At 36.1% G+C, this 24,761-nt stretch overlaps 4 protein-coding genes and 1 pseudogene across 13 annotated transcripts in view; 4 read left to right on the top strand and 1 right to left on the bottom strand.

Moving 5' to 3' along the window:
- LOC127974815 (dnaJ homolog subfamily B member 9) overlaps positions 1–1,804 on the top strand; it is a 2,734-nt gene extending 930 nt beyond the window's left edge. The window contains exon 3 of the mRNA XM_052578356.1: positions 1–1,804. This exon is cut by the window's left edge and continues 49 nt beyond it. Within this exon, the coding sequence (XP_052434316.1) occupies positions 1–376 (376 nt within the window). The 3' untranslated portion in view covers positions 377–1,804.
- The window catches only part of LOC127974785 (apoptotic protease-activating factor 1-like), a 41,285-nt pseudogene extending 24,648 nt beyond the window's left edge, over positions 1–16,637 (bottom strand).
- On the top strand, positions 5,288–7,999 carry LOC127974800 (transcription factor Spi-C-like). The gene is made up of 5 exons (XM_052578331.1): positions 5,288–5,409; positions 5,699–5,786; positions 5,907–6,028; positions 6,137–6,233; positions 6,539–7,999. Exons 1-5 carry the CDS (start codon positions 5,407–5,409, stop codon positions 7,024–7,026), a joined length of 798 nt encoding a protein of 265 aa, XP_052434291.1. The 5' UTR covers positions 5,288–5,406; the 3' UTR covers positions 7,027–7,999.
- On the top strand, positions 8,132–10,684 carry LOC127974806 (transcription factor Spi-B-like). The gene is made up of 5 exons (XM_052578344.1): positions 8,132–8,503; positions 8,656–8,752; positions 9,283–9,419; positions 9,493–9,712; positions 10,000–10,684. Exons 1-5 carry the CDS (start codon positions 8,501–8,503, stop codon positions 10,323–10,325), a joined length of 783 nt encoding a protein of 260 aa, XP_052434304.1. The 5' UTR covers positions 8,132–8,500; the 3' UTR covers positions 10,326–10,684.
- The window catches only part of LOC127974724 (myosin-binding protein C, slow-type-like), a 34,345-nt gene continuing 22,744 nt past the window's right edge, over positions 13,161–24,761 (top strand). For 4 of the 10 annotated variants that reach the window (XM_052578247.1, XM_052578251.1, XM_052578269.1 and 1 more), the window contains exons 1-2: positions 13,163–13,385; positions 19,167–19,184. In XM_052578247.1, the coding sequence (XP_052434207.1) occupies positions 13,364–13,385; positions 19,167–19,184 (40 nt within the window). In that variant the 5' untranslated portion in view covers positions 13,163–13,363. Of the gene's footprint in view, positions 13,386–19,166; positions 19,185–20,342; positions 20,406–21,944; positions 22,197–24,672; positions 24,724–24,761 lie in introns of all 10 variants that reach the window. The other 6 variants (XM_052578218.1, XM_052578226.1, XM_052578236.1 and 3 more) reach the window with 4 other exon arrangements.

The raw sequence follows: 24,761 nt of genomic DNA on the forward strand, positions 1-24,761 counted from the left end.
GAGGAGCAGTCCGTTCTCCAGAGAGAGTCCGAGAGGAGGCAGTGACCACTTCCATCAACATTTTAGCTTCAACTTCGATGATATATTCAGAGACTCAGACATGTTTGGAAACAATCCTCATTTGCATAATAAAAGACATTTCGAGAGCCACTTTCAGGCCCACGAAGGAGCAAGTAACAGGCACAGGAAGCACTTCCAGCACTCTTTCGGTGGTGGCCTATTTGATGATATGTTTGAGGATATGGAGAGGATGTTCTCCTTTAATGGACACCAGACTCAGACTAAGAGCAGGTTTCACGGTTCCAGCAGGCAGCACTGTCGGACTGTCACACAGCGGAGGGGGAACATGGTCACAACATACACTGATTGCTCTTGAGTTAATGTGCACACGGGACTGTCTTTTGGTTGTGTTGACTGAAACTGTAATTCATTTTGTTGTGCTTTTTTGTGTTATGGATCAGTTCTGATGACCCCTATAAAATCATCTGCACGAATCAAACTTTTTTTGGGCACAACATCCTCAGTTTAAGGATCATAAGTCTGACTTTATACAAAATGTACCTTCTATAACATTAGTAATGTTATTAAATGTAAACATTAACACTTATTGACTGTGAACACGATGACCTCATATGGCAAAAAAATACGTTTTCAGAAATATTTTAAATATATTTCAAAATATTAAAAAATCATGTTATAGTTGACCATATTATATATTTTGAGTCTAAACTTATTTACTTATATTGTTCAAAAAAAGAAACATTTTGCATTTAATCAAAATGCATATTAAAATAATAAATTTATTTTACTTGAAGTACATTTTGTACTACGGTTTGGCATTTTTAAGGTTTGAATTAATTAGAAAAATATACTTCCTTATGCCTGTAAATTTGGCAAAAAAAAAAAAGAATATATAGACAATATAGTGGGGTTAAAACACCACTTTAATTGTTGATTATTTATAATCTCTTATTAAGCTATCTTTCATTTGTAATGAAGTCAAGATTTAGGGTCCTTAAAAGCATTTTTAGATTTTAGGGTAAAGTGCTTCCACATTTGTTTACATCCGATGCCTTTAAAATACACAATTGCAATAACCATAAAGTGCTGCCGCAAGGCTCATTTGTGATTTCAGCCTGTTTTAGGATATTTTGGAAGATCCCAGTGCCTTTGAAACAGTTTGAGACAAAGGCCCACACGTGATCACTAGAAGACATTCAGAGTGGTTTAGAACTTAATAAAGGCTGAAAGTGTGTAAATGTTTGTTTTGCTCGATGTTGCACAGTGTCGAAAAATTTTTTTCGGTCATGTCCTTAGCAAGCATTTTACACAATTTGTGTATCTTCCATCTCGACTAACATGACACCAAAGCAAGTGGCTCTTTTGAAGGGGAAGTCCCTTGCATGTGCAATAATGATCAAGATCTGCTTGCTGTTGGGGGACACTGTTAGCTGTAGGGCTTACCTGAAAAAAACAACAACAACACTGTATATGATCCAATGAAGTGCCGTGCTAAAAACCGGTTATGTTTTGTTTCAGCTTTGGTATCATGTTAAATTCCTATGTGAATGGAATGCTTCTGAGCAAGTACCTGAGGCTCTTGTACAAAAAAGCAATCGATAATCATTCATTTTCATCTAAATAACTATTGAAATCTATATATTATAAACTCCCTGTGGTTCTGTAGATATGAATATATTTATTTGGCTCTCCAAGGATTTGAGCTATAGCAAGACACTTTTGTCAGTTAGTTTACTCGGAATACTTTTATTGCTGTGCCAATAAACAATTACCTCATGTTAAAGCTTTGCGTACAGTCAGAATGAAAGTGTTCATGTTCTGTATTTTTCTGTGCATTGTGTTAAAACTGGTTTTAGTTTGAATGTAATGTTAATGTAGTGTAAAATACAAGCAAGCAGTCTTGGGAATGAAAAACATGGAACGTAACAGCTGATTCCCTCATAAACTAATAATGCTTCCTAAAAGGTTTTTTTTTTTTGCCATTTTGGGCTCATCAACATGAAGATGGTACATATTTAATAACACAGATTATTGTAGCTTTGTACTCTTGTTGTGACACCTCAACTCTGCACAATTAATGATGTGCCCAAAACCTGCATAAGGCAGTTTATGATTGTAGGAAGGCATGAAATTAGACGTTTGCTTCTAAGATGCCCATCTAAATAGACCTGGAAAAATGCTAGGAGGAAAAAACCATTGTCAGACAACTGGGTGTGTTCCGATTATGGAATTATGATGGATAAATCTTATCAGACTATCATGTGCAAACATTTTAAAATGCAGCGTAACACCTTTGTTTTGCAATTTGGTTTAAAGGTAAATAAATAAATAAGCAAGCCGCTCTTAACAGTTAAATGAATATAATAAAGGAACAAACAAAGTGTTTAGCTTGTCTTAAGATTGAAAGGAATAAAACAAATTTGCCTTTGTAATCAAAACAAACAAATAAGTAAATGAATGAATGAATGTTTTGGCTGCTTTTAAGGTTTGAAGTAATACAACTCATTCGCTTTTATAATTCACAATTTTAGCTGCTCCTAAAGTTAAAAAGAATGCTACTAAAGCAACAAAAGCACAACTCCGTTAAGGTTTGGGCATGCTGTTAGCCTGCTCTAATTGTATAGAAGACCACAAATGGTTTGCCATAAATCTCTGCCATTAAATATACAAAGTAAACAAGCCAGGCCTGACGAGAACAATTAGAGCTGTATTGTTTTCTTCCCCAGAATCAGTAAGCCACGTTAGAGCTCTACTGTATCAGGCAGCTTAAGCGATCTGTTTACCTGTGCAGCCACTTCGGGAACTTATTTTGATTGAGTGCCAGTAAATAAAGAAGTTGAATAGGAGCTGTGTTGTGGTTATACTGGCCTTCCCTCATTGGGTTTGGTGTTAATGGTCCTTTTGAATAGGGGTTGAAGAGAAGGGGAAGGAAAGCAGCTCTTTGTTTGAAAAAGATAAAGCCCTTGCTACTGCTTAGCCAGAAAATGTAAATACTTTGGCAGGCGTGAAACGCATACATCAATTCATAAACCGGTGGGAAAATGTACACAAAGATTTTGAGAAAGATAGCGTGGAAGAAGAGAATGCAAAACAAGGCTTATTTAAGGCCATGGATTTATATTTTGATAAAGTTAATCATTCAATCATTGTTTACTTATTTTATTGTTAAGTGCTCAGTTGTCCTTCTGTAAATTCAGATGTCAAACAGAAATGAGTCACTATGTCACATTTCTACTGCTAAACAAGGTTTTCTTTAAATGCTGAAGATTAAAGTGCCGATGTAATTACCTTGTGAGTTTTCATCCACTTCAAGCTGTTTCCCACCTTTTATCATCCGCTGCAGACAGGAAACTATTCCAAGGTTTGCCACAGATGTTCAAAAGCAGTTAAACCCTGTCAACAGAGGAAGAAAAAAGGTTTGAAAAAAATGTAAACAGCTACAGTGTACAAAGGTTCTTAAGAAAATCTCCCAGCAATGAAACTTAACTTTGCATTACATTTACATTTTATTTTTTACTGAGCCCAAAGTGTGTGTGTGTTTGAAGTTTCATTGATATGCTTGGGGTCAGTACGATTTATATGATTTGATTTGAAAGAAATGTATAGTTTTATTCACCAAGGGTGCATTAAATTGGTCAAAAGTGACAGTAAAGACATTTCTAAAGTTTCTATTTCAAAGTTCTAGTTCAAAATTCTTTTGAAGTTTTGAGGATTTCATGAAAAATGTATTATGCTATCCCCCCGCATATTAGTTAGAACTTCGGATGGTAAAAGTTTTTACAGATGTGTAAGACGTGACAGCTGTTTTCTTTAGTAGATGATTTATATATTTTTCATTTGAATTCATGGAAGTCTGACTGTAATTAATACCGTTCAAATTAAACCATGTATTGTTGTTGTTCCTAATAAAGCATTAAAAGTTACCCACTAAAGCCCATTGTTACTGTCATTTGGTGATTGTCAAGTACATTATTTTCATTTTAGACATGCACATGTTCATTTACTGTACTGAAGAGATCATCTGGTTTTGGTGAGGTTTGGAGCACTATTTGGAGGTATTCATTATATTATGATATGAAAGACTGTTTTCTAACTTCAATTAATGTGAAGTGTACAGACACAGCAAATTTAACAGCATCTGACGATGTAAATGAGAGGAGAAATCATTTGCCATTTTGCCAGTATAACTTTTTAATTATTGTAAGAGAGATTGGTTGTTGACACAGTTTGGGGCCATAGATTTCCACCCAAAAACGCACATTTCAAGCATATTGACTAGTTGCCAGAACACAGCGGTAATCTCAGTCGACTGAAGTGCTGAGGTCTCATAAAATTGACCTGGTTCTTTTCTCAGTAAACCTCTTTATTTTAATTCTCTGCACACCTGAAAGGGGAACTACAGGAGCCAGTCAGTTGATATTTAAAACTTGTGTCATGAGAAGGTGACATGAACGAACTGCTGAAGAACTTCGAACAACACATGGCAAAAAGGAATAAAACACATTAAAATGGAACAGGATTTGAATGATATGCCGCCTTCTTGACGGATACACAAAGTTTGTACACAAGATTTTCATTTTTCAAGTTTATCTCATCTACACATCACTAATGCATGTAGAATGGAAAAAATAAGATTATCTTGAACATGATGTGTGTTTCGTCTAGGCTTGGTTTGTAAGTAATGAAAGTTTTTGCTAATTCTTATCCACACTCCCAAAATCTGGCAGTTTAATTGGTGTAATTTTTTTAAAGATATACATGAAAAGAACATGAAAATCCATATGAAAAATTCTGTGATTAAACAAATATGAAACAAAAATGTTGTTTTCGGTCACACTTGTGGCCCACCTCAAATGCAATTTCTTCTCCACCTGCAGATTTTCTCTTGCTGTGATTCCCAGAGCAGTTGTTGTTTGGTGCTTCTCTATACATTTTTACAGGACCAATAAACTAAAGTGCCGTTGACAGCTTCTGACCAGAAATGCAAATATTTTTACAAAGGAGAAAGAATCCTGGATAAACTAGTGCTTAATCTCTCTCTCACTCTCTCTTTCTCTCTCTCTCTCTCACTCCCCCCTCGCTGTCTATCTTTTTTTTTTTCGTGGATGGAGATATGGAGATTATAGAATAGAGGCACTATGAGTCCTACCTGGTCATCATTTCCAAAAAGAGAAGTAGAGTATCATTGACTGCTCCATGTTATGTTGACGTGGCACATTTAAATGGACCCATGTATATAACAGGCCACATTGCTTGGTTGGACAGTAAAACAGTAGACCTTCCACAATATATCTATCCACATTTAATCACTGAGACACAGAGGACATTTGGAGCTGAACACAGTTGAGCTCTACATAGATGCAGAGTTAGGTTTCCCGAGCCAGAATGGTGAGTTTTTTGACTCAAGCATGTATCAGTCTTCTTATACATTGTTCTGTGTAATATTATTTGCTGAGCCATTCGCCGTTTTAAAAACTTAGATTATATTGTTTTGTAATGTATTATTCTATACAATTCTATTATTTTAAAACCATTTATTATTTTAAGGCACATATTTAACAAGCACATTCTGCATTTATAAGAATTTGATGAGAAACGAGACAGAATCCTAATACAGTCATTATTTAATAAATGCACGCGCAATTCTGAATTAGGTTTTTGTCTTTTGTTTTTACAGGGATCTCTTGAAAATAACATAAATCAAGATTTTCAGGATGCCATAGATGTAATTCAGCATCACTCACAGATGCAATATTGTGACACAGGTATATATCATTAAGTATTATATATACCATAAAATGTAGTAGATATATATATATATATATATATATATATATATATATATTATGCATTATTATTATCATCATTTTTGTTGTCTCTGTCAGAAAACAAATACTATGAGAATTTGGAAAGTCAGCAGTCCTCTGTGAGACACGCTATCTCATACTATCAGTTCACACCTCATTTTGAGCCTCCAGGACCGATGTACGACTGGAACGAATCCTCAGTAGGTTTACAACCCATTTTTATTTGTCACTTGAATTGTTCCAACTGTTAGATCGCAATACTTTTACTCCTGTTTTGGGACAAGCTAACCTTCTCTCTGTATCTGCAGTCATGGTCTCACATTGTGCCAGATGTGACTCTGGGGCCACTGTGTTCCGCTGAGCCTTCAGTGTTTTATTCAAATTTAACACAGCGCCATGGAAAAGGTACGACATTATTATATTTTCAAACATAAAGAAAACAAATAGTTTGATATGTGGGAAAGTATGTTCTGATGTTAAAAAGGATGTTTCGGATTTTTCTCTCTAATTCCATATAGCAATAACAGTAAACTCACTTAAGCGCAAGTTTTCCGAAATAATAACCTTATTAATAAAAGCAGACATTAACATACTCGTGCGTGTCCTAAAACTGACTGCACGGCATTTTCATGGTTCGAAATGTTCAACAAAGTTGAGTTCTTCATAATACAGAAGTGGTGAATGCATTGTGTATTCCTCTTCCTCATTAGGTCGTAAGAAGTTACGCTTGTATGAATATCTGCATGAGGCCCTTCACGACGACAACATGGGCGACTCCATCCAGTGGATGGACCGAGGGAGCGGCATTTTCCATTTCATCTCCAAAAATAAAGAGAAACTGGCTGAATGCTGGGGTCAACGCAAGGGCAACCGCAAGACCATGACCTACCAGAAAATGGCACGCGCTCTCCGCAACTACAGCCGTACGGGTGAGATCGTGAAAGTGCGTCGCAAGCTCACCTATCAGTTTAACCCAGCTATACTGCAGCGACTGAGCTCACTGTCAGGCTACAGCTCAGGCCCTTCTTCCAGAGACATGGCCCTTCAAATGCAAGGCTCTGCGGAGCACGTCTACTACAGCTCTCCTCTACAGGACTGTCATTACTGGTGCGGCCAATACTCTCACCAGTGCGAGTACGATCTTGCTACTGTACTGACAACGCATGAGGACCCCAAAATAGGCGTTTCAGCTCAGTGAACTGGCAAAAGAGCCAATCCCTGTCTTTCCATTATGAATTATAAATGTTCGGTCTTTCACAAGGGAGATTCTTTGAAATAAACCGTAACATAGTAAAAATGTAAAAATGCATTAGAAACAGGTGCATGCTTGTAAACAGGATGTTATACTGCTCAAAAGTTTGAAATCACTAAGATTATTGTTATTATTTGTAGGAAATTTATACTTATTAGCAAGGATGCATTTAAATTGATCATTAAAACAGAAAACAGGTATTTTAAATTGTAATGATATTTTGCAATATTACTTTTTTTTTAAATCAAATAAATAAAACCTTGATAATGACTTAAAAGAATCATTAAAAAATTGAACCCCAAACTTTTTAACCAAGGTGTATATGTATAGTGGCCTTAAAAATTATCTGGCCACTCAAAATTTATAAATATCTTTGCATTATGTAAACAAATATCAAACCAAATGTCATTTCTTCTAAAGCATGACATAGAAAGCACTTTTTTAACATTTGACAAAAACGTTTTTGCAGTTTTACAAAACGGTTCAGGTAATAAATATTTGGATATTTTGTATGCAATTAAACAATGTCAATACATCAGTTCACAAGTGTCTTAAAGTAGCAACGTACTTTTGGGGACCGCTCTTTATGTACTGTTTGTCTGTCTGTCTGTATATTTATATCCAACTTGTAACATACAATCTTTTTTTTTTTTTCTGCGGTCAAATAAAGTTTCCTGTCTTGAAAATCCCATTGAATATGTTTGTTAAACTCCTTTGTGCGCTTGAAGCCGCTATATAAATGTTTGCGCTGATTTCTTTGCAAATGCATTGGGCCAAGCTTATCTAATTTCACAGAGAGAAGACTGTTCGTGACTCCTTTTATGTGTCATATTACAAACCGATCTCAAATCACCTTCCTCTTTGTAAGATAGCAATCAAACTTTAATGCAGTGCTGCTGTATCATTTTCAAATTGGACAATAAACACTGGTCTCATAACAACGGAGCTCTTTTAAACTTTATGATTGAAGTTTTAAACATTGCATTTCTCTCGTCTATGTTGCTTTTCATATTTTTGAACCCCACGATGGTTCTTGACCATGAATGTGTTTTTGTGTGGAGCCTGCATGTTAGATGGCTGTGGTTGTTATCTCTGAGAGTGAAGAGGATGTGGTTACTGGTTCCATAAAGGTGGACGCTAGAGATGTGTGTTAGACCGAGATGTTTGGGCCGACAGAAACTGTGGTTTGGGGTCAAAAAATGGCTGGTTATATATGTTCGGCCGTAGATCATTTGAGAAAGGCCTGTTCACTCCCACAGCCACTTGCTATTGATAAAAACGGGTCTGCACCATTTCGACGAGACAGTGTTTTGTGTGTAAAACACACTAATAGTTACCAATCATCTTTTTCTTAAAATATTGGTTATTGATTATCATACAAAGACACTTGACGGCAATACAGTGAGGATCACTCCATAACATGGTAAGAAATTATATGTTTGTTATGTCGTTTTTATTTTACACTGGCCCAACAACATATCTGGACAATTTCAAATGTATCAGTGTCATTCTATTAGAAAAAAACAAATGGCCACTATTGTGTACGAGTTAAAAATAGCTATTTCTACTTACCAGAACAGTCCGCAAGAACATCAGACCGATTTGGAGGTGATTCTGGAATTTCTTGAGGAGCATTACAGACAGGAATCTCGAAGAAAAGCCCTGTGGAACAGTAAGAAGGAAGCTTATAAGGATAGAAAGTTTTGTCGATTATTTGTTTAATGATTTTTCTACTTCCAAATGCGCTTATTTACTAGCAATGTCTGAGTAAATCCCCCAATGCACCTTTGTGTCTTTTCAAAACTGCAATTTTATTTCTTCTGTGGGACACTAAACACTAACACTAAACTAAACCCTTTGGAAAAAGAAGTGTGCTTCATTGTATTGCATGTGCACTTGAAATGTGTATACTACAATTCATATATTTTAAATGTATTCAATGGCAACTTTATAGAAATTACATTTAATAGAAATGATATAAAACTATACATTATGACATTAAACTCAATAGAAATGACATTAAACTATACTTTAGCTGTATCACTGCAATGGTAGATTTTAAATTAATTTATATTACAATACAGTTGAATGTAAATGCATTAAGTGTCAAAAAATACTTTCAGCTCACACTTAAGTATATTCCTTCAGTATGTTATTATTAATCAGTACTTGCTCCTAACTCTTTTTGTAATGCATTGGAAGTGAGGGACCTCTCGGTCGTGCGATCCAGTGAAGATGTGGACATATCTGGAAAGAATCTTCCTGCCGCAGAACATTTCAGCAATGCATTAGAACAAGAAAAGTCCCAGCTGCAGCCTCCTGCACCTGCAGCTCCGCAGGTACACCATTCAGTTCATTTTGCACTCAATCTTTTTTTTTATTTTAAAACTAGTTCTTCTGTCAAATGAATAGGTCATGGGATCTCTGGCCAAAGCAAACGGATCTGACTCATTAAAGGACTGCAGGATGGATAGCAACAGCAATGTCATAACTGATCAGTCGCCGGTCCTTCACAATGCACCCGACGGGCAAGTGTTAAATGCCCCAAATGGACCAGAGAGACCTTTAATTCTGAATACAACAGCTGAAAAGCATGCTGAATCATTGCCCAGCATTACACCTGCAGAAAAAGGTCAGTTCTGCTTTTGTGGTTTATTTTGATGCTATCTCGAAGGTGAGGAATAACCTAGAGGAACTACAGCACGGGAGCGGCCTGTCCTACCCATAACTGCCGAATAGAATCTCAGTTCTCCCTCATTTTCTCTTGGCTTGTGCACCATTGATGTTTTAGAGATGCTTATCTTAATTATGCCAATCATATTAGAAGCACGTTTTAAGGGAAATAGTTTCCATAGGCCTTTGCCGCACAAATGCACACACATAAAGGTTGTTTGACCGCAGTCGCCTCTATAATTTCAGGGAAAAAGCTACGTCTTTTCCACTTCCTGTTCGAGATGCTGGAGGACCCGGGCATGGCCCACTGCGTGTCCTGGGTGTCAGCTTCAGGAGGTGTCTTCCGCTTTTCTGCCAGGCACAAGGAGCGCGTGGCAGAGCTATGGGGCCAAAGGAAGGGCAACCGAATGCCCATGACCTACCAGAAAATGTCCCGTGCCCTGCGAAACTACGCTCACTCAGGGGAGATCATTAAAGTGAAAAAGAAACTGACTTATCAGTTTAGTGTTGCTACCCTCTCTACTTTACAGAGCCAACATGGTATAAATAAAGCAAAATGTGGGTCGAAATGAAAGCTCAGTGATTGTCTCCAGTGTGTTTGGGCCATTATTTGTTACTCTTATGATATCTTAGCTGCCTTGGTAACAGGAGGAGGGTAAAACTAGTTTCTATTTTCTCTTGCTCGACGAAGGTGATGAACTGTGGTGTTTTGAACAGCTGACTCTTATGGAGATGATTTACTTTTAACTGTTCTTAGCATTGAAAAAAGTATGTCTTTTGTAGCCATGTTTATAAATAAAACACAATGTGTACGTTTGTCATATACTGTATAGTTATCCTTTTTCATTATCTTTGTCTTTATCAGTTTTTCAGCTGGAACTAAAAAAGAACTAAAACAAATAAAAAAGTGATTGAATATCGCCTTCCTGCACTTCTCATTTATTCCCAGTAGGTGGCAAAGCTGCTACTTGGTTTTTATTTTTATTGTTGCTCATTATAGCGGCGTGCTTTTTCCTTGTTTGTTTGTTCTTTCTGAACAGCAACTTTATTAATTATTAATTGTTAATTCTGGACGGTAGCTTACTTAATGGCAAAATAGCAAAAAGTTGATGTTAAACATTACAAATTAGCAAAAATTATTTCTAAGCATCTTTTCTCTATATAGAGTATATAGCTTTTATTTTTATATTTTATTTTTATGTTGTTTTAATTTTAGTTTTATGTGTTTTTGCCATTTTTATTAGTCTATTTAGCTTTAAATTAAATGTATTTAATTTTTATTAATTTTAGTACTTCAACTTCAACTTGTTTTATTTAATCTAATATTTATATTTTTTTCAACCCAATTTTTATTAAATAAAATGATTTGAATAGTTTATTTTAGTTTTACTAAAAAAAAAAAAAAAGTATTTGGACACCTGTTAAAAATTGATGAATGTCAACGCATGATAAAATCTCAAACCAAGTGGCACCTGCAAAGAAATAATGCTTTTCTTAGAAATAGCTTCACGTTTCGAATTCATTTTTGCAATTAGCTCATTTTTAGTGAATACATAAAGCCAAACATTTTGAGCATGATCTATTATTTTAGCATTTAAAACCCAGCCATTCTTTTTGTGAAATGCTAAATGTGCTTCTGCTGTCTATCTTTACAACAAATGCCACTTGTATTGAGATTTTGTTACATGCTGCATTAAAATGCATACATTTTTAAGCATGCATGGCTTACGTGTTCAAATGGTTTTTAGAGCCACTGTAAGCAGCTGTTGAGGTCGATCTCTACACTGGCATCATAGTGGATACTGAAGTTGGACTCAAGAGCAATCAACAACACTCTGCTAAAAGACAGATTCTTGACTGACTGGCCACAGGGTACTCCTCACACATGGTAAGAGCTGGATCCTCCTGGGGATTTAACCACCAGTCTGGTCCAAATGGTTTTGTGTGTACTTTGTGGCAGGCCCACATGATACTTTCCCTGCACCCTACCTTCAGAGCTGTACACACAGGGTTATAAATGGGCTCCTCGTTGGAGGATCCACAACCGATAAAGGCCAAAAATCAGTACTTATTTACTCAAAACATATTTTTAAAGATATTTAATTATTTATTTAATACCCCCCAGGGTATTGGGACAGTTGCAATTTTTTTACTTTATGCACTCCAAAACAAAACATCAAGTTGAGAATGAGAATGAATTTTATTCGTATCTGATTATGAAATATAATGTATTTTATGAATTGAATGGATCTGGACAAAAAAATTGCATCACCTCATTGACCTTTATGCTAGTTTCAAACAGCTTCAATCTTTCTTGTTAAGATATATGTTGTTTCTGGAAACACATGTGATTACTTGCTAAAACTTTTAAAGCTTTGGGGCTTCACTGTATAAATTGCCCTTACTCTACAGAGCCTGATTTATAATGAGAATTAAAGCATTAACAGGATGATTAGAGTCTTGACAATGCCAACAATCCCACGGTTCCAATGTCTTTACATGTTAGTTATGTCAAATGTCAGAGTTCAGGCTGGCATTTTAATTATAGAGTATAAAAGCGTTGCTCAGGCATCTTAACAGAATCACCGCCCCTGGCCCTCTTCCACATGACGACATCAAAATGATCTCTGGCACTCGGCTGAAGATGAGTGAATGTTTCCTTTTTTTCTCACTAAGCCCTAAATCAAATCAAATCTAATATAATATAATATAATATAATGTAATGTAATGTAATATATATATGTGTGTGTGTGTGTGTGTGTATTTTTTATTAATTTGATTATAATGTTAATTTTATGTATTTATTGTATAATTTTTTTTGCCTTTTATTCTATTTTATTATATTCTATATTGTTATAAGCTATAGAAATATATACATTTTTGATTGTATACATTTCAATACATTTTTGTGTTATTACATTTTATTATTATTATTACATAATATTTATTATTTGTTATATTAAATTTTTATTCATTCTAAAATATATAAATTGTACATTTTACACATTTTTACTTATACGTTTTTTATATTGTATTACATTTTATTAATATATTTGATTATTAAATTATATTTTTTATCAATTATGAAAGATAAGCACGTGTATATTTTTACATTTTGATTGAAGGGTTGAGCATTCAGTATAAATATAACCTGCCGAAGACTTTGTGAGATATTCCAAGCAATGATACCTTGTCAACAGAAATACCTTCTTCTTTTTTCTGCAATGCAACGTTATCCGAAGCCCCTCTCGCTGTCTGACTCCAGCTGGTGGGGAGACAGGGCCACATCTAATCCCCAGGATTTTGGGAGAGAAGGGGAGGGAGGTGTTAGGGATGGTTTTGGGCTCTATTATCAAACACGGGGCGAGGAGTGGCTAGGATGAGTGCTATATAAACCCCATTTATTCATCCCCCCAGATCTGTTACGTTCTCCTTCACGTTCCTGCGTTGCCCCTCGTCTTCACTGACTTCCAAACTCTCTGGTGCAGCTTCCTCACCTCCGTTTCTTCATCGTAACACCCCTTTGCTAAAGGACACCCCCTGCCCCACTCACTGGGCAGCCCAGACTCTTCACTGAACCCCTTCAACTGGTGCCCTGCCCACCGGAGACATGCCTGAGCCTACAAAGAAAGGTGAGACCAAATTCTGTCCATCATTATGCCACAGATTACATAGTCTAATGGGAAATCTGTTGATCAAGGAACGAAAGGTAGGAGAAATGTTATAGTATGGCAAACATGACCAAATCAAGACATACAACAAGATTTATTAGTGATGCCACCGCAACATTACTAACAAACTTGCTTATAACAAATTAGCAGCCCGAACTAACAAGGACTTCAGTGTTTTTTTTTTTACTGCATATGGCAAACATACACCATATACAATGCTGCATTGTAGCGAGAAAGCAAAGAATGCAAAAAACACCAGAGTATTTGAGTTGCATGAGATGAAATAAACAGTGCACAGTCTATAAAGTCCTGAAAAACATAACGTACTGTATAACATATAGTTCAAGGTGCTTGGTAGAAGCAGAAGCAGCATCAGAATGACTCAAGCAGACATAAAAAGCTCAGGGATGATCAGGAACTCTGGGAGCGACTTTGGAATTCACATTGTGCTGGATGATGAGGTGATCCAAGCAACTTTATAAAAATAAACTATTGTCCTGACCGTTGCTATGATGGACGACACATAGTCAAGGTGATTAGGAGTGCAGAGTCAGATGAGGTATACAGGATTCTGGCTATGGAATGGTGCTGAGTTTCACAGAGCCCAGCTTTACTGTGGTGCCAAAGGCATTTCTGATGGATGATGCAATGCTGATGGCCCATTAGGGATGCTACGCATTCAGATGAATACATATTTCAGGGGTGATGATAAAGAGATCAGCTTCCACTGGCTAATGAACGGACGGTGAAGTATGAGGATGCTGCACAGTGTGTGCTCTTGTACTTGTGACTTTCATTGCATCATTACTATTATTAAATGGAAAAGGCCGGCTTTCATTTATTGGATGTGTATGAAGGCAGATCTCTCAGATGCATGAGCGCAACAGCACTTCTGCTATGGGATTTCATCGCATGTGACAAGCACCTGTGACATTAAAATGTCATTTTTGGGAAGGCTGTGGCTTTCCTTTGAGGATGACTCATGTTTTAATATCACTAAACATATCCACACTGGATGGGATCCGTCCACCTATGGACAATGAGGACCATGAAGCAGAATTTAGGGGATTTGGGAGATTGATGTTATGGAAGCTATTTTGATGATGCTCACAAACATTGGTAATGAAAATAATGATCCATTTTGGTACGTGGTTTGCAGATGTGCCCATCTCCCGCTGATCGTAATCAATTTTTGTGGGTTTAAATGAAAAGATTTTGGAGAAGATGCTAATGGTGACTGAAATTATCTCTCCATCAAGAAAACATACATAAAATATTTGTATTAATCAGTATTTTTGTCTTATTTTCATCTAAATATCCTTAAAGGGTTGGTTCACTTAAAATAATAATTGTGTCATCATTTACTCACTCTCATGTCATTGCAAATCCATATTTAATAAATCCGTCTTTCTTCTGCAGAACACAAGAGAAGAAATTTGAGCAATATTGGTAACCAAACGGTTTTGGTGCACTGTATGGGCAATACAGTAAATAAATACTCAAAATATATTTTATGTTACAGAATTTTCATTTTAGGTTAAATACCAAAAAAAAAAAAATAATACTGAAAATAAAGCAGGATAAGAAAGATTTTTTTTTTTTTCAGAGAATATATTTTTAATTAATGCATTTTTATTTTATTCTAAAAGCATAAGCTTTAAGCATAAATCTAATCAAATTCACAAAAGATTGATGTTTAAAAAATAATAACATTTTGTCAATATGGTAAGGAAAAAAATTGCTTCTCAGGTATACCTTGTTTAAATGGTTTTAGTTTTTTCTTGATATTTTTTTTATCATAAAACAAGTCCAAAATTGTGATTAAGAAAATGATTTTGCAGTGCAACTGTCCTTTTTTGAATAAATAAAAAAAAAAAGCTTCTAATTGCTAACTGTGAAAGATAAAGACATAGTCTGAGTTAATGTGCCAACTGCAATATTTAATTATGATGGATTCCATTAATAACCTCAAGAGACAGAGTATTAGACTTTGTGACCATGCCTGTTTGAAAAAAATAGAAAGAAAAAAAAAGATTAGATGTTCTCATTAATTTGAGGGAACAGCTGATGGGGGGAGGTGCAGGTGGAGTTGCTGTGGAGTGTCGTCTCCAAGCTTTAAAAGGCTGGACGAGGGGATGAACGGGGCTGGAACCCCAGGGAACTGGATTCCAGACCCCTGGAATAGTTCAGAATGAGTAGACTTTTAATCCCCATTGCTCTCGCGCTCTTCTCTGTGTTATTCCTATCTTTCACCCAGTGACTTTATGTCTCTATCATGCTGAGAATCATGAGCTCTTGTTTGTCTGAACTTTGATCTCTGTGATAAATAATATCAAAGGATGGAGGTTATGACCTATATGCACACAGACCAACAGCACAAATAGCATGCCACAGGAAAACAACAATGAAAGGAAACACTACAACTTTTGGTGTATCAGGTCAGTGAAAGTTGATCTCTGGAGCCGTATCAGGATAATTCGCTGGCCTTTGACTACTGACCTACAGATAAGGTCAAATGTGAACGAAATGATAGTTTGGAAAAAATACGTGTTTTATTTGTAGATGGTCTCAATGTCATTCGTATTAATTATGCATATCAGTTACTTTAACTATCATGTATTATGTTGTGATTCCTTACATGTTACCTGCCAACTGGCAACTTTTTCGTGTGTGAGTTTTCATTTCGGACCCTGCGTATTTCACTCTCACTTTTTCCCAGTCAAAGAAGTCAAAGCGTCGCTCCTTTATGTCAGATCCACTCATAAATCAGCTCCAAGGGAATCAAAATATATTCAAGCTGTCATCTGCTCTCTGAAGCCTTAAAATAATAGACTTTTTTAATGAATCTTTTTCCATCTGTGCTGTTCGTTACAATAAAAAGTTAGCAGCTGTCAGACCAAAAGCATGTAACTGAACATGTTTTTTAATAAATGAGGTTTGAATTCTATCTACATTAAGCTGGAGGGCTGGCTATAACAACCGTTTGTGTGGAGGGGGTTAACTTGAGCATGTCTGTCCTCATGGAAGCTGTAGGGACAGCTGAACATACCTGCATTCTGTTGTGCTGCACTGCGATGGTAAAACAATACCTTTCAGAATTGTCGTTATTGCTGGATGAGTCAGGGATCTCGAAACGGGCAGAATGCCACACCAGCCAGCTCAACGGTGACATTAATGGCTCTTTAATGGCTGGAAGGACCCACATCATTGCCAAATCTGAGCAGAGAGGTCCAAAAAACATGATCGGTGGGGTGACATCATGCACAAGACAAAAAAAAAGAGAGAGATAAAAAAAGATTAGGTGTCTCATAAGACTTATTCATATGCAAAAACAAATTAAATAAAACAAATATTATTATTAAGTACATTGATATAGTGCCGTTCTCACAACATGCACAAGATCAAAAGAAAAAGAGATAAAAAATTTGATGGGTCTGAGAAGGCTACTTCACATGAAAAAAAGAGCTTGATTTATAATACTAGTAATAATTACTCTTACTACATTTACATAGCACAAGGCAACAAAATAAAATAAAAATCTATCTAATTAACATGCAAAAAAATAAAAATAAAAATAATTAGGTGAAAAAAAATCTAATAAAATTAAGTGTCTAAACATTTTTATTAACATGCAAAACCATCTTGATATATAATCATCATTATTGTTCTTGTTATATTTATATAGTGTCTATGGGGGAAATAATAATTATTAATAATATTACTTATGTTATCATTAGTAGTGTTATCATTTTAATAAAAAAACATTTTTGATTGCTGAAGGTGCCATATAATTGTGTCCCAAGTCTTATGAACTCAAGCAATTTCGTATTTGATGTTTTATTATTTTTATAAAATATTTTGGCAAGACTTTTGAGACGTTTTACTCTCCATATGATGATCACAATAACACAACCCAGAACACACGGAACAGAGGCTATACTGAGTGACAGTGAACTGTAGGAAACACCCAGTGAAGGAGAAATGGACTGACAGAGACGGCAAACAAAACGGGAGAGCTGAAAGCTGAGAGATGTCAAAAATATCAAGAGGCTAAACAGGGAGAAGCGCACAGGTGTTCACACTGGCCCTCCTCACATGCGCTCCTGACAGCAGGGGGCAGGAATGAAGCGGTCGAGCTCGGACCGCTTCACAGAGATCCATTTGTGCCATGATCAGCCTAGACTGGCATCCTCACAGAATTCACAGCAGCCCGTGCCAAGGCAACAGAAGCGGCATCCGAGACAAAGCTTCTGACATTTACATCATGTAAAGTAGAGGAAGGTTTTGTTGCCCATAGGTTGCTTTTTAAGAGGTCAGGAAACCTAATGGAGCTTTTAGTAATGGTCCAAGTTCATTATGGTCACATATGTTTCTCCTAAACCTCACTAGAAAGTATAAAGAGAAATAAAATCAGGGATACAGACAAAATGACAATAATGATTGTGTAGAGATCAGATAATTTGGTCTCTGAAGTATGTGATGAGAGTTAAAGTTGAGTTTGAGTTGATAATGTAATGTCGTCTGACTTTAGGTGCAGATTTCCAAACACAGTTTGAGACAAAGTTGAGATCTGAGTGAGATTACTGGGATTTTCTCAGGAGATACATCACCCTTTAAAAGTTTAGGTTTGGTGGGATTTTGTAATGTTTTTAAAAGAAATCTCTTATGCACACAAAAGCTGTATTTATTTGATTAATATATTAATATTGTGAAATATTATTACAATTTAAAATAAGCATTTTCTTTATTTTCATTATTTTTTTGTATTTTTTTTTTTGTCAAATTTTAAATGGCTTTACTGTCACTTGATCAATTTAACGCATCCCTTGCTGAATAAAAGTATTCATTTCTTTAAAAAAAAACAAAAAAAAAACTTATCCTAAACTTTTGAATGCTGTAAATCTGAGGAGCAGAAGGCTCCAAAAGTCTCCACTTGATCTTAATTTCATCTCATTGCTCTCTAGCAGAAGCTATTGACATTTCGTTTTCATTCCTAGCACTTTCAGTTCAGCACTTTGTCTGTTTATAGGTACAGTAAACATGTAGCATCAGGGCTTTCTACGTAAAATCAAAGATGAGACAGGCCAGCTTTGTCCGCTCTGAAAAGAGCCAGTCACGTGTCCATGCTATTATAATCTATAAATACAACAGTTGGTTTATTTAAGAACAGTCATACCGAGGAATGTGTGTGTTCATTGATCTTGTAAGGCTTTTGTTTAACTCCCCTAATCACCTTACTAGTGTTTGCAAGAGCACTTTCATCATGCTCTGCTGGGTTTACTGTAACGCTGTGTCAACATGTGCCTCTTTAAACTGTTTGCTATTCGTCTAGACATATGCACTGCAACTAACACAACACTGCATACTGACACCCGGTTTAAAACTAAATGCTTTAAAGACAGGCAAAGCTCCCCTCAGAGTTCTGCATACAAACTACAAATAGAGTGGCCCCCAAAAATTATCCAGAGTTAAAATAACAAAATATAAAACCAAATGGCATTCATTATAAAGACAGCACAGCCTTTGCTTTCAAATGAAGTCATTTAGACATTTAGACATCAAGTGTACACACACACACACACACACACACACACACACACATACATATATATATATATATATATATATATATATATATATATATATATATATATATATATATATATATATAAAAGCCTAGTTAAAAAAGAAAAGAAAAAAAGAAGGAAACCTCATGGAGCCGTTTTTCTTTTTTCCTGACAGATGATGGCCAACCTGAAGGTGAGTGTTGAATTTCTTAAGAAAACCTTGTTTGCTAGTAGCTTTGAGTTACAATATGGCATCAATTAATGAGTGAAGCGGTATATTGTCAAGGGAACGTAGTGACTTTATCGTAAGTAATGTCAATACTGTAAATAGTGTAGCGATGTATGAAGCACAGTTTAAACAGAGGTTATGGTCAAACAAGCAGTTTCAATTATTCCGCTGCGAAATCTGCATAGAGAAATATTTCGCCCTCTAGAGAAATTCCACATCAAGTTCTGAAATGAATGGATTTTTTTGCCAAATGATGTGTAAATGTGACCGCGCATTTATACTTACCATTTAATTAATACTTAGGTTATTAAAAGGCATTTATGATTCTGTTTAGTAGTTTTGATTCTCAAAACGAGTGTCTGGAAAGGGATGCAAGCTGTTAAAGTAGTAATGTTACAGTATGTTTGCGACGAGAGAGCGATATAACAAACTGAGCTGATACTGTACGTATAAACCACCGGCTGATTGAGTTCTGAGATTGAGTGTATGTCTGACGCTGGAAGTACTGACGTTGATGTTTTGTGTGACACAATTTTTGCTTTAAGCAACAAAGCATTCAATAAGGCCATAAGCGGTGTGTGCAAACATGGTGAGCACTGCAGCACAAATGTGCAGCACTCACCAGATGAGTATCGCTGTTATTTCAGATATCAGCCAAATGATCTGAATCGCCCTGTATTCTGTGCAGCTGATCATGAGTTGTTAATTCAGAGGACATTTAAGGCCTGTGTTACCAATGTGCTGATAACTTCTCATCAGAGGTTCTAGAATGATTTTTGGCTTGTAGAGCTTCTGGCTTTGCAGAGCTTTCTGGCTAAGATTTCCTATCACAAGGGTATCACCACTTCTGTCCTGATAGTGGACTTCTTTTATGAAAGACAAGCAGAAGTTTCTTTTGCTTGTGTTTTATGGACGAGGACCACTGTGTGTTTGTGAGTGCATGTGATAAAAATTTTTTATATCGGTGTATAAATGTGCTCTGTATATAAGTGTCTGTGAGTGAGTATATTGTATTGTCTCTTGTCCTTTAGCATATGTGTGTGTGTGCATGCATGTGTTGCTGACGGTTCATGCTTTGAAAGAGGCACTTGCATTCCTCCGCTATGTCTGTCACATACTCAGAGAAAGTTGCCCCAGACTCTGGTGACGCCCCATCTGAGAATTCGTTTGTGGTGACACCGAAAGGTAGGTGTTCAACCATGTACCCCCCCCCCCCCCCCCCCCAACACACACACACACACACACACACACTTTTATTCCACTTCCTTTGGGTTTCATTCACATCTCAGTTTCACCCATGGCACTCTTACCTCATGTGTGTGAGAGTGTTTGTGTTTGTTCCACTGTGATTTCCACCAAATTCTCACTTTGTTCCCACAACAGTTCAGGTAAATCAGCAGAGAACCTACTATTGTACAAACCACAGTAAACACACACACAGATACACACATACACACACAGTGGGCTTTTTAAGGGTTCACACTGACACAGATGAATGCCCCACATCTGCATGTGTCCTAATGCCTATACTAGTTTATGGATGGCAGGATTTTAGATTTTTTTTTGTGCAAATGCACATATGCACATGGAGAGGGTCGATAAAAAGGTATAGTATATGAAAAGAAGCAAAAAACAACCACAGAAAGACATCTGTGCAGTCATCAACTGTTTATTGTGCTTTCAAAATAAAGTTGTAGAAATGCAAAATTAAAACTGATAGTGGTTATGTACAAATATATGTACAAAACATTTAAATGTATAACATAACATTAAAATTATATTTTTATTCATAAGTATATATTTTACTATAAAGCATATTTGAGATAAAAATACACATTCAATTAACATATATATAAAACTTTTTTGCAAGAGAATTATAGCTGTTCTGTTGAAATATATGGATGTTTGAAACATTTCAATTGATGGTATTTATATATTAAATCATATTTTTATTGTTAAAGTATGTATTTTAAATATATATATATATATATATATATATATATATATATATATATATATATATATATATATATATATATATATATATATATATATATACACACACACACACTATACTTAAAATACGAGGAGAATAATTCATTCTCATTATTTACTGTAGTTGTTGTGCACAAATATATGGATATTTAAAATTATATTATACTTTTGTATCATTAACGTACATATTTTAAAATAAATGTACACTATTTGTAATCCATTTGTAATTGATGCATGAGAATTTACTAGTTATTGAATACAATGCAGATTAATAAATGTATAATACATTATTATTTATATATTATTTTATTTTATATTATAATACATTATTATTTATATATTATTTTACTTTATATTAAGCATATACTTAAACAACTTTAGACATTTTGTGCATGAGAATAATTCATATAATTTTGAATACTGCACAAGTAGATGCTTGCACAGCCTGCTGTACTTTGCTTCTTTTGGGATTTACAGTTTCATAGATGTACAGTGACGAGATCTGTTTTGGTCACTTAACCGTATTCAAATGAACTTGAAAAATTCCAGAAGATTCATTCTAAATAAATATGTATAATAAACCACACATCCAAAGTTGGCACATTTTTGTAATGCACTTTGACCATTAGTCAGTCTACATCTATGTGAGTGTGTGCATGTGTAAGCATCTGGGCTGAAGATGGCTGCCTGAAGTCTTGCTGCTCTAGCCTGGCTGTGTTTGCTGTACAGAGGCTAAAGTGGCATCCAAAGACACAGATGCCAGAGTGAAAATCACAGAACCAGAGGCAGCAATGCCCATACCTGCTGCCAAGGCCCCTCAGCCACAACCTGTAATTGTGGTGACTGAGCCAGTAGAGGGTGAGGTCATGAACCCAAAGTCTGTAGAAAACGGGCACAATGAACCAGAGCCAACACAGGCTGAGAAGCGTATCAAGGTGACTGAGGTAAAAGACGAGCAACCCAGCACTTCAAAAGTTCCCGGTGAGTATTGCTAGGAATAAAACCCAATAACAACTTGTCAGTGTTGGGGAAGCTATTTTAAAACTAGTTTGCAAAGCTACAAGCCACAGATAAGTTAAAGGACATTACAATGAACTAATGAACAGCAACAACATAAAAACACTGATTTTAAAAAAATGTTGAGTATTTCAAGGCGCACTCAGTTTTTTGAGGCTATTGAGATGAGTGGTATTCATCTGGTCATGTGACCTTATTCTCCATTTTAACCTTTTTAAGTAAAATATAAAGTACTTAAGTACTAAAATATGTATTAAAGTAAGACTGCTTAGTTATTTTCTCCCCAACACCTGCAAGTTTGGGTCAAGTACATGTGGAGCCGACAAAGCTGAAATAAGGACAAAATTGATATCAACAGAAGCATCAATAACTAGCATCAGTAACCATCATATTTAGTAGGGGTGTAACGGTACGCAAAAATCACAGTTCGGTAAGTACCTCAGTTTTAAAGTCACGGTTCGGTTCATTTTCGGTACAGTAAGGGAAAGAAATGCAAACATCAAACTGCAGGTTGTTCATTAACTATACACTTTTTTTTTAAATACATTTTAATAAAATATATATAAAATTAAAAAAGAATAAGAAATAAAATACTGCTGCAAAGTTCTCCACTAAATAAAATACTCTCAGTCTCAAACCAATATGATATAATAAAATATAATGAAAAATATAAATAACAATGATTACAGTGCAGCACTACCAATCCCAGCTTGTAGGCCTGCTCATATTTAAAAAATATATATACATTTTCCGAAGTGTAAAGTTGCAGCATCAACAGTTTCAGTTTTTAGACCTGCTCAGATTTCGCTATTGCGTTGGACCGATCGGAATTAAGAGCAAAGGTCTGTTTAAATGCCGACGGGAGCTGCGTTTGAATTACAATCGTTTTTTTCCTAGTTTTAGTGATGTTCACACTCGCGTGATGTCTTTTGAAAACCTTCGACAAACATAGTCTATTTTGCCGTCAATACTGTTGACGGTGTCCTTTATCAGTAGGCTTTATATTTACGCTCAACATGAAGTATAGATATTGTTGTCGTGAACACAAGATCCTGGTCTGTCGGCGGTCTCCCTCTATGTCACCTACAGTAGCAGCAGCGCGCCAGTGCCGCGTCAGGCACGATTCTGGTGTGTAAAGACACAGAAAACGCAAAGCAGCCATCATGCAACTGACACACAGCAGAAACGCCACGCTCATGCCACGCATCCAGTGTGTCACCGGCCTTAGAATCAGCTGCAGGGCGGGATTTGCGCTGAACGCGGAGACTTACGCCAGTTAATATGTTAGTTTGGAAACACAAAAATGTACCTATGTTCAGCGCACAAAATATTGCATTTGGTCATTCGGTACACATGTGCACCTTACCGAAAGACCTGTACCGAAACAGTACGAATACACGTACTTGTACACCCCTAATATTTAGTTTTGTTGAACCCTTCAGATGTGTTCAACTTGTCTAACTTGTCTAATCATCTAATAACTGATCTAGATCTGTAATGTTTTAACGGCACCACATGTTTTGACCCCAGTGTTTCTCTCACTACCATCCAAAGCTCAAATGTTTCTTTCACTTTAACCTGTACAGGAAAGTCTTCCTTTCTTTTTACAATTTTATGATGCAAATGTTGTAGTCTTTAAAGCTCTGTACTGACAGTGCCTGTGAGATATTTGACCTCTAGCATGCATGTGTGTGATGTAAATCCCGGAGCAAGTCCAAAAGAGTAAGAAAAGTCGACTAAGATGTTATAATCTAGTTTATAAGTAGTCTATTTGTATTTGTGTGTCCACTAACATTTGAATTTATACTGATCAGCACCTTCAATGAAGAAGTCTGCTGAGACAATAGCTACCCCTAAAAAAGGTATTGTATGACAAAGGAGGATATAGAAGTATATAAGTCAGTGTGTGTTTTGTGTGGAGATGTATGTATATGTGTTTTCTCTGAAGCTTTAATAATGTGGATCTGTTAAGTATTCGAGTATAGACATTCAGGCCGCATAAAGTTGCTGAATATGTTCATATAGCAACAAAATGAATCTTCTGCGATAACTGAAGCATTGCATTTCTCTGTGCATCGCAAAATAGTGCTCATGGGTTTCACCGGCAAGCCATGATATAACCTCACACTTCCTTTCATCAACATGTGTGTTGCTTCACAGCCAGGCGGGCCATCAGATAAGCATGTGGTTGTACACATATCGCTTCTGTCTTGCAAAACGCACTCTTATCGCACTTCATCCTCACTCACGTATACACAGCCACATCAAAGTCACTGTCATACTTGTCCAAGCAAACATCATTCCCAGCATTCTGAATTTTACTTGGAAGGGGGTTCATGTTGAATTTAAAGTTCATGCATGCATGCTGAGTTTTGGTCTACAGCTGGAAATGGAGTTCAGTGACAGGTTGGTGTATGTGTCAATCACACCTTTATTTCAGATAAAGATGGTGATATCACCGCCAGCACCCCATCACCTCCACCTCCAGCAGGTTGGTAACCATGATGACCCATCCTCATCAAATCACTC

Source organism: Carassius gibelio, chromosome A4, assembly GCF_023724105.1.
Source record: "Carassius gibelio isolate Cgi1373 ecotype wild population from Czech Republic chromosome A4, carGib1.2-hapl.c, whole genome shotgun sequence".
NCBI classification, from domain to species: Eukaryota; Metazoa; Chordata; class Actinopteri; order Cypriniformes; family Cyprinidae; genus Carassius; species Carassius gibelio.